Source organism: Anopheles stephensi, unplaced genomic scaffold, assembly GCF_013141755.1.
Source record: "Anopheles stephensi strain Indian unplaced genomic scaffold, UCI_ANSTEP_V1.0 ucontig357, whole genome shotgun sequence".
Classification (NCBI taxonomy): Eukaryota; Metazoa; Arthropoda; class Insecta; order Diptera; family Culicidae; genus Anopheles; species Anopheles stephensi.
In genome coordinates, this window is record NW_023405299.1 from 47,831 (window position 1) to 58,360 (window position 10,530).

General features: G+C 45.7%; 1 protein-coding gene across 1 annotated transcript; it reads left to right on the plus strand.

Annotated features, from left to right (window-relative positions):
* Positions 1 to 6,514: 6,514 nt before the first annotated feature.
* LOC118516606 lies at positions 6,515 to 9,799 on the plus strand (the record flags this gene model as incomplete). The annotated part of the gene is made up of 1 exon (XM_036062574.1): positions 6,515 to 9,799. A coding segment is annotated over exon 1 (3,285 nt), but the record flags the coding sequence as incomplete, so codon positions are not given.
* Between the last annotated feature and the right edge of the window lie 731 nt (positions 9,800 to 10,530).

A 10,530-nucleotide genomic window follows, 5' to 3' on the forward strand; every position in this document is an offset into this window, starting at 1 on the left:
TAACTTCACTTGATTGAGTTAGTAATATGTAATATTAATTTGCAATCGTTTTTAATACTCGTTTTTGATTTTTTTTTCACTGTTTGAAATTTTCACTTACGATTTTTTATAATTCACTGTACTTACGGTACCATACGCATCCTGTTTCGGGCGTTGGATGTACGTCTTATGTTGTCTTTATCAGCTCCTCTAGCGGGCCTTATGTTGTTTTTCGCTCCTCTAACGGGCCTTATGTTGTTTTTCGCTCCTCTAACGGGCGATGTGTTGTTTTTTGCTGGGAAACCGGCTATGATATTCTTCCTTCTCAGTGTGATGGATGGTTCCTTTTTGTCCTGCGTGAGCTGCTAACTGCACAGGTGACTCGGGATCCTTTTCACACGGCTGCACTCGGCGATCAGGAAGTCTTTTTTAGTTTAGGATTTGGTGGTAACTTTCACTCTAACGTGGTTACTTTTCACTTGCACCTTAACTTTATTTTTCACATAGCGCGGTCCCTATTCGGGCGCCAGTTAATAACGCACTCACGGGTTTAGAGTTTTTAAAAAATTATTTCTATTTTATTAACAACTCTTATTTAAACTCGTGAACGCGGGATGCGATCCTACTCGGTACGGGTTTCACGCCGGTCCGTCTCGGTGTCTGGAGAATGCAGGAAAGAACCGATGATTGAGCGGGCTGCGATGTTTTATAGCTGCGTCGTCCGATGGCGATCGATGTTTACTTCTGGCAGCGATCATGATTCGAGCATGATTCGATCGACGATGGTTGGTGACACATTTTATGCTGCGTTGCAGAAAATGTGCTCTCGGCTCGGATGTTGATATTTATGTTATATTGCGCTCGCTTGATGCTCGGTGTTGCGGGTTGTGCTAACTCCTTACTGCGCTGTCGTCTTAACTAATGGCTTCGGAACGCGTTTCTTATAATGAAAAGTGAAACCAAACAGTATTCGCGAAGAAAAAATTGTCCTATGAAAAAATCAATTTTTCTCAGGGTAGAGCTTAGAAATATTCTAAGTCCCAAAATATCACATTTTCTCGAATATCTCGAAAACTACTAATCGGACAGGGGTCAACCAAGGTGTTTTAGAAAGGTCTTTACAAGCTCTAATTCATGAGCTATAGCGACTTTCAATTGATTTTTGACACTTTTTCGCATATCGGCATCCTGGTTTCCCATACTGGCCATAGGCCATAGGGCTCCGAACGGCCAACTTTTGGTACGAGGGTTAAAAAAATTTATCACGAGATTTTGATGAAAATGGCTTCGGAACGCGTTTCTTATAATGAAAAGTGAAACCAAACAGTAGTCGCGAAGAAAAAATTGTACTATGAAAAAATCAATTTTTCTTAGGGTAGAGGTCAGAAAATTTCCAAGTCCCAAATATCACATTTTCTCGAATATCTCGAAAACTACTTTTCGGACAGGGGTCAACCAAGGTGTTTAAGAAAGGTCTTTAAAAGCTCTAATTAATGAGCTATAGCAACTTTCAAGTGATTTTGTGACACTTTTTCGCATATCGGCATCCTGGTTTCCCATACTGGTTATAGGCCATAGGGCACCGAACGGTCTACTTTTGGTCCGAGGGTAAAAATTTTTTATCACGAGATTTTGATGCAAATGGCTTCGGAACGCGTTTCTCATGATGAAAAGTGAAACCAAACAGTATTTGCAAGGACAAAATTGTCCTATGAAAAAATCAATTTTTCTTAGGGTAGAGGTCAAAAATTTTCGAAGTCCCAAAAAATCACATTTTCTCGAATATCTCGAAAACTACTTGTCGGACAGGGGTCAACCAAGGTGTTTTAGAAAGGTCTTTTTAAGCTCTAATTAATGAGCCATAGCGACTTTCAAGTGATTTTTCGACACTTTTCCGCATTCCGACCTCCTAGGTTCCCATACTGGTTATAGGCCATAGGGCACCGAACGGCCAACTTTTGGTCCGAGGGTAAAAAATTTTTATCACGAGATTTTGATGAAAATGGCTTCGGAACGCGTTTGTAATGATGAAAAGTGAAAACAAACAGTATTTGCGAGGACAAAATTGTCCTATGAAAAAATCAATTTTTCTTAGGGAACAGATCAGAAATTTTCGAAGTCCCAAAAAATCACATTTTCTCGAATATCTCGAAAACTACTGATCGGACAGGGGTCAACCAAGATGTTTGAGAAAGGTCTCTACAAGCTCTAATTAATGAGCCATAGCGACTTTCAAGTGATTTTTTGACACTTTTTCGCATTCCGACCTCCTAGGTTCCCATACTGGTTATAGGCCATAGGGCACCGAACGGCCAACTTTTGGTCCGAGGGTAAAAATTTTTTAGCACGAGATTTTGATGAAAATGGCTTCGGAACGCGTTTCTTATGATGAAAAGTGAAACCAAACAGTATTTGCGAGGACAAAATTGTCCTATGAAAAAATCAATTTTTCTTAGAGTAGAGGTCAGAAATTTTCTAGGTCCCAAAAAATCACACTTTCTCGAATATCTCGAAAACTACTAATCGGACAGGGGTCAACCAAGGTGTTTTAGAAAGGTCTTTTCAAGCTCTAATTTATGAGTAATAGTGACTTTCAGGTGATTTTGTGACACTTTTCCGCATTCCGACCTCCTAGGTTCCCATACTGGTTATAGGCCATAGGGCACCGAACGGCCAACTTTTGGTCCGAGGGTAAAAATTTTTTATCACGAGATTTTGATGCAAATGGCTTCGGAACGCGTTTCTCATGATGAAAAGTGAAACCAAACAGTATTTGCAAGGACAAAATTGTCCTATGAAAAAATCAATTTTTCTTATGGTACAGATCAAAAATTATCTAAGTCCCAAAAAATCACACTTTCTCGAATATCTCGAAAACTACTTATCGGACAGGGGTCAACTAAGGTGTTTTAGAAAGGTCTTTTCAAGCTCTAATTAATGAGCCATAGCGACTTTCAAGTGATTTTTTGACACTTTTTCGCATTCCGACCTCCTAGGTTCCCATACTGGCCATAGGCCATTGGGCACCGAACGGCCAAGTTTTGGTTCAAGGGTTAAAAATTTTTTATCACGAGATTTTGATGAAAATGGCTTCGGAACGCGTTTCTAATGATGAAAAGTGAAACCAAACAGTATTTGCGAAGAAAAAATTGTTCTATGGTAAACTCAATATTTCTTAGGGTACAGGTCAAAAATTTTATAAGTCCCAAAAAATCACATTTCCTCGAATATCTCGAAAAATACTTATCGGACAGGGGTCAACCAAGGTGTTTTAGAAAGGTCTTTACAAGCTCTAATTAATGGGCCATAGCAACTTTCAAGTGATTTTCTGACACTTTTTCGCAAATCGGCATTTTAGGTTCCCACACTGGCCAAAGCCCATAGAGCACCGAACAGCAAACTTTTGGTCGGAGGGTAAAATTTTTTTTTCACGAGATTTTGATGAAAATGGCTTCGGAACGCGTTTTGCATAATGAAAAGTGAAACCAAACAGTATTTGCGAAGAAAAAATTGTCCTATGGTAAACTCAATATTTCTTAGGGTGCAGGTCAAAAATTTTATAAGTCCCAAAAAATCACATTTTCTCGAATATCTCGAAAACTACTTATCGGACAGGGGTCAACCAAGGTGTTTTAGAAAGGTCTTTACAAGCTCTAATTAATGGGTCATAGCGACTTTCAAGTGAATTTTTGACACTTTTTCGCAAATCGGCATCCTAGGTTCCCACGCTGGCCAAAGCCCATAGAGCACCGAACGGCAAACTTTTGGTCCGAGGGTAAAAATTTTTTTTCACGAGATTTTGATGAAGATGGCTTCGGAACGCGTTTCGCATAATGAAAAGTGAAACCAAACAGTATTTGCGAAGAAAAAATTGTCCTATGGTAAACTCAATATTTCTTAGGGTGCAGGTCAAAAATTTTATAAGTCCCAAAAAATCACATTTTCTCGAATATCTCGAAAAATACTTATCGGACAGGGGTCCACCAAGGTGTTTTTGAAAGGTCTTTACAAGCTCTAATTAATCGGCCATAGCGACTTTCAAGTGATTTTCTGACACTTTTTCGCATATCGGCATCCTAGGTTCCCATACTGGCCATGGGCCATAGGGCACCGAACGGCCAACTTTTGGTCCGAGGGTAAAATTTTTTTTTCACGAGATTTTGATGAAGATGGCTTCGGAACGCGTTTCTTATAATGAAAAGTGAAACCAAACAGTATTTGCGAAGAAAAATTGTCCTATGGTAAACTCAATATTTCTTAGGGTGCAGGTCAAAAATTTTATAAGTCCCAAAAAATCACATTTTCTCGAATATCTCGAAAAATACTTATCGGACAGGGGTCCACCAAGGTGTTTTTGAAAGGTCTTTACAAGCTCTAATTAATGGGCCATAGCGACTTTCAAGTGATTTTCTGACACTTTTTCGCATATCGGCATCCTAGGTTCCCATACTGGCCATGGGCCATAGGGCACCGAACGGCCAACTTTTGGTCCGAGGGTAAAATTTTTTTTTCACGAGATTTTGATGAAGATGGCTTCGGAACGCGTTTCTGATAATGAAAAGTGAAACCAAACAGTATTTGCGAAGAAAAATTGTCCTATGAAAAAATCAACTTTTCTGAGGGTGCAGGTCAAAAATTTTAAAAGTCCCAAAAATTCACATTTTCTCGAATATCTCGAAAAATACTTATCGGACAGGGGTCCACCAAGGTGTTTTTGAAAGGTCTTTACAAGCTCTAATTAATGGGCCATAGCGACTTTCAAGTGATTTTCTGACACTTTTTCGCATATCGGCATCCTAGGTTCCCATACTGGCCATAGGCCATAGGGAACCGAACGGCCAACTTTTGGTCCGAGGGTAAAATTTTTTTTTCACGAGATTTTGATGAAAATGAGCCGTGTAGTGTCTACACCGGATCAGTACTTCATCTTTACAGATAGCCTTAGCGCTATTGAAGCACTAAGATCCCCGAAGGCTGTTAAGAGTCAAGATTTCCTTACTATCAAAATCATAGAATTGCTTGGCTCCATGTTCGACAAGGCGTTCAGGATTTCGCTAATTTGGGTACCTTCTCATTGTGGAATTCCCGGCAACGAGAAGGCAGACTCACTGGCCAAAACAGGCGTCCAACAAGGCGCATTTTACGACCGTCCGATCTTGGCCCGAGAGTTTCTTCGCCTACCACAGCAACTTTTCCTGTCTCGCTGGCAGAGCATGTGGGAGGCGGACGATCTCGGGCGATTCCTTTTCTCGATCTCTCCGCAAGTGTCCCTGCGGCCTTGGTTCGGTGGGCTCTCTGTAGACCGGGCGTTCATACGCATGATGTCTCGACTTATGTCGAATCATTTCGCGTTGAATGCTCATCTGCAGCGTATAACTCTGGCCCAGACGAAGATGTGTGGCTGCGGTGACGGATTTCACGATGTGGATCACCTTCTGTGGTCCTGCGTGGAGTTTGAAACCGCAAGACCCTCCTTGTTGGGCGCAGTCGAGGGCATCGGCAGACGACCGGGCACAGAAATTAGAGAAGTGTTGGCGACCAGAGACCTCGCATACATGAGGCTTATCTTTCGATTCGCCAGAGACAACGGTCTTATCCTTTGATTCCACATCCCCATTATCCTACCAAACCATATCCGCCATTCCTTTTTTGTTATTCGTTGTGTTGTCTTTGTCTTAAGTGTTAAGTTTTTTTTGTAGTGCCACGGGTGATCCGTTGACGAAGCAACAGCATCCGGGGTCAAAGTCGGCACTGTCGTAAGAAGGGAGGCAGAATTTTCTGGAACAGTGTTCTTCATCTCTGTCTAGCCTTGATGGGGCGAGCTCTGCCTTGCTGGCGTTGGGTTCGGAGGTGGGCAGCGGGTTCAACCCCGTAATTAGCAGAGACCCTGCTGTTACGGGATGGAACTCGCCGATAGCTTCTGAGTTCGGTGCTGGCTTGATCGAGCTTGGGCTATCACTGCTGGGCAGTTTGAGGAACACTGTGTGTCACTTTATGGTAACGACGCGATCATTGGAGGACGGCACGCGCGCCTTTTGTCAGCTTGTGCTACCGGCCACGAGGGGGCGCGTTGCTTCGGACGACATCGGCGGACGGACCCGAAGCGAAGGATGACGTGGTCTGGCGTGACGATCGAGATAACGAGGAAAGGTCCTTTCTTTTTGATCCTGACCAGCGGGCTAAGCGGACGAATTTTTAGTTTCGCAAAATAAAGTAAAGTATACTAAAGAATCCACTCGCCTTCTTTTTGATTGCTGGTCAGGCGTTGCAATTCGCATCATTCTAAAAATTCGTCATTCTAAAAATTCGTCATTCTAAAAATTCGTCAAAAAGCGTAAAAAATCACACCTGTAATTTTGTCTTGTAATTGTCCAGTAAAAGTAACACGAGCCGTGCAAATTCGGTTCGCCTTTGCATTACTTCCAAACCACGTGGCAATCACTTAACCTAAAGGACTCGGTAAGAAGTATACACACACACACACAAGCATACATAACCACACTCCACACAAAGGATCCGAAACGCGTAGTGCGAAATGGAGCAGAGTGGTGCCGAAATCTCGGAGTTTACGTGTGCGACTTGTGAGAAAGTGGTAACGCAAGGCGAATCGATCCAGTGTGACTTTTGCGATAAGTGGTTCCACCAAAAGTGCGCGAATGTGGACAAAGCGATAGAAACCAGGGCGTGGTGGTGCGCGGAGTGCGATACGAAATGTAAGCTCGGTATTGCTAAGGAGGAAGAAATAGCGAGCATGAAGAGAGAGATGGAGGCTCTGAGAGCCAAAACGGACGACGTGCTGAAGGCGTTACGAGAAAAGGAAGCTGAAGTGGTACGGCTCCGTGAGGACCGCGGGCAGACCACGTTTTCTCCGGATAAACCGCTTCCTTGCTCAACGGCTAAGCGGATTACGGTAACCGATGATGGTGAACTAAGTCAGAGCCAAATAGCTGCCCGTCAGGCTGTCCGGTGCGAACTCCCTTCATTCGCTGGGGATCCCGATGAATGGCCGCTATTTCTGTCAACCTTTAAAAGATCGACGCGCACATTCGGATTCAGCGATGACGAAAACATCCTTCGCCTGCAAGGTGCGTTGCGAGGAAAAGCGCTACGCATGGTGCAAAGCCGCCTGCGCAACGCGGATAATTTGGATCAAATTATGGCAGCATTGGAAAAGTCCTACGGCAGAGCGGACGTTCTCGTTAACTCGCTCCTCGAGCAGATACGCGAAGCACCGGCGCTGAAACCAGAGCGCCTAGATAGCTTTATCGAGTACGGTGAGCTGGTAGCAGAGATTTGTGCGACCGTCAAGACGAAAGGAGCGTCCGAGAGGCTGTACGATGCAGCGTTGCTTCAAGAGCTGGTGGACCGGATGCCCGCGTTTCTACGATGGAGCTGGGGAATGCACAGGCGGCAGTTGAAAGGTGTTACGCTGAACGACTTTGGTGCATGGATTCAAGAGGCGACGGATGGAGCGATGGCGGTAACTCCCCCCCAGCCGAAGAAGAAGACGACAACACGACAGGTTCACGCGCAACATGTGGAAACGCATGTAACCCAGTCCAGCAGAAATCGAGCATGTGCGGTGTGCAATAAGGACACGTGTGTGGCGGTTGGTGAGTGTATAGTTTTTAACCAGCTTAGTGTTTCAGCCAGATGGGAAAAGGTACGCAGCTTAAAACTGTGTAAACGTTGCTTAGGAAAGCACTACGGCCCGTGCTCGGTACGTGTTGAATGCGGTCTGCAAGGATGTGTGGCTAAACATCACCGCAAATTACATCGTACCACCAGTGAGGAGCGACCGGTTGAAATTAATCATGATGGTACGAGAACAGACAGCATGCTGTTGCGATACGTTCCGGTGATGCTTCATGGGAAGAGCGGTCCGGTTTACACCCACGCGTTGCTAGACGAGGGGTCGACGGTGACGCTGATGGAGCAGGAGCTTGCAAGAGAGCTAGGAGTTTCCGGTACTCTCGATCCGCTATGTCTGCTGTACAGTGCTGGCCAGAAACGTGATGAACGCGAGTCGCAGAGAGTGACAGTGCAGGTGTCTAGTGTCGAAGAAAAGGCGCCCGTTTACTCGATGACCGATGTGCGGACGGTTAGCCGGCTTTCACTCCCTAGACAGTCGGTCGATACAGAAGAGCTAAAACGCAAGTTCACGCATCTCGCGACGATTCCAGCACAGTCATATGAAAGTGCTTCTCCACGCCTGTTGATAGGCATCGACCAGTATAGGCTGACGAGACCTCTGAAAACGATAGAAGGAAGTGCGGGACAACCGACAGCTACCAAGACGCGATTGGGATGGCTCATATTTGGTAAGTGCACAGACTACGATAACGATTCGAATTTAGTGCAGCCAGAGTCAAGCTACCACATCTGCGATTGCCAAGGAGCCATCTCAAGGGCAGATCGTATGATGGCAGCGTATTTTGAGGTCGACGGTTACGGTCCCGCCAAGCAGCTATCGCTTTCGAAGGAAGATCAACGAGCGCTGGCGATCCTGCAAGGCAACACGAGGCACATCGATGGGCGGTACGCAACCAGTTTGCTATGGCGGAGTGACAACACTTTTATGCCGGAAAACCGTCACATGGCTGCATCAAGGATGGAGTGTCTCGAGCGGAAAATGCAACGAGATCCGAATCTCGCCGACAACGTAAACCGAATCCTCAGGGAGTATTTGGCGAAAGGTTATGTCAGGCAACTAGGAACGGACGAGCTGAAGGTGTTTTATCCCAGGAAGTGGTACCTACCTGTGTTTCCTGTTACTAACCCTAACAAGCCAGATAAAATCCGCTTGGTTTGGGACGCAGCGGCTGAAGTGAAGGGTGTCTCGCTTAACAAGAAGTTGCTGACCGGACCAGATCTGCTGACGCCGCTACAAACCGTGTTGTTTCGTTTTCGCGAGTGTAGGATCGCGGTGGCGGCTGACATTCGCGAGATGTACCACCAGGTACAGATTTACGGTGACGACGTGCACAGCCAGCGTTTTCTATGGCGATGGGGCGACACCAATGCAGAACCGCAGGAGTACGTCATGCTGAGGATGACATTCGGTGCAGCTTGTTCTCCTTGTACGGCGCAATATGTCAAAAACGAGAATGCCGAACTGTATCAATCCCGGTACCCTCGAGCGGTCCAATGCATCAAGCAGGAGCATTACGTGGACGACATGTTGACAAGCCTGGAAACCGAGGCGGAGGCCGTCGATCTAGCGCACCAGGTGAGCCACATTCATGCTAACGCAGGGTTTCGGTTACACAATTGGCTGTCGAACAGCCGCAGTGTTATTGCAGCAGTGCAAGGAAACCCAGAAGCGGTAAAGGAGTTGGATTTTGAGTCGTGCCTGAAGCCGGAGAAAGTGCTGGGAATGTGGTGGGACACTGCAAATGATAGTTTCAGCTTCAAACTATCCCGCATAAGACACCTCGAACTGGCACGCAAAGATAAACCCTTATCTAAGAGGCAGATGCTAAGGACCCTGATGTCCATATACGACCCCTTGGGCTTGATTGCCGGAGTATTGTTCTACTTGAAAGTGCTGCTTCAGGAAGTTTGGCGCCTCAATCTTGGCTGGGATGATGAAGTACCGGACGAGATACAGTGCAAGTGGGATTCCTGGATGCAACGATTGCCGGATCTGGAAGGCATTACCATACCACGATGTTACCGGCTGATCACACCCTTTGCTGAATCGTGTCTTCAACTCCACGTGTTCGTCGATGCAGGTGCTGATGGTTACGCGGCGGTCGCGTACTTCAGATTCGAGTTTGATGGCCAAATAGAGGTGGCTTTGGTTGGGGCAAAAGCAAGAGTAGCTCCGCTTAAATATTTATCCGTTCCAAAACTAGAGTTGCAGGCTGCCGTGATGGGATGCAGATTAGCCTCGTCGATACAGAGTGCTCATCGACATGAAATTCATCGTTACTATTTTTGGACAGACTCGACTGACGTCATAGACTGGATAAATGCGGACCATCGTAAGTACTCTATTTTCGTCGCTCACAGGGTTGCTGAAGTTCTGGAGACAACTACTGTTGACGATTGGAGGTGGCTTCCTACCAAGCTGAATGTAGCCGATGAAGCGACGAAGTGGACCAACCTAAAACATCATCTCGCTTCCAACCGATGGTTTCTTGCGCCGGAGTTCCTGCACATACCTGAAACAGAGTGGAACGTCCCCTTCAGAACACCATCGGGAACCACAAAAGAATTACGGAAGAAGAGAATGCTTGTTGGCGCTCACGCTGTACACAACACGTTCATATCCTACGAACGGTTTTCACGCTGGACTCGCCTTGTTCGGACCATTGCCTATGTCCGTCGGTATGTAAACCTGATTTTGAATAACAAACCGAGATCGACAGGTCCTCTCACTCGCGAGGAAATCCAGGAAGCTGAACGAGTCGTCATAAGGGATGTGCAGAGAAATGCATTTCCGGAGGAATACGCCCTACTTCAAAGGCACCGGGAGACACCCGCAGCGCCTTCATGGAAGAACCTGATACCCAGAAGCAGTGTGCTGTTCAAGCGGAACCCTTATAT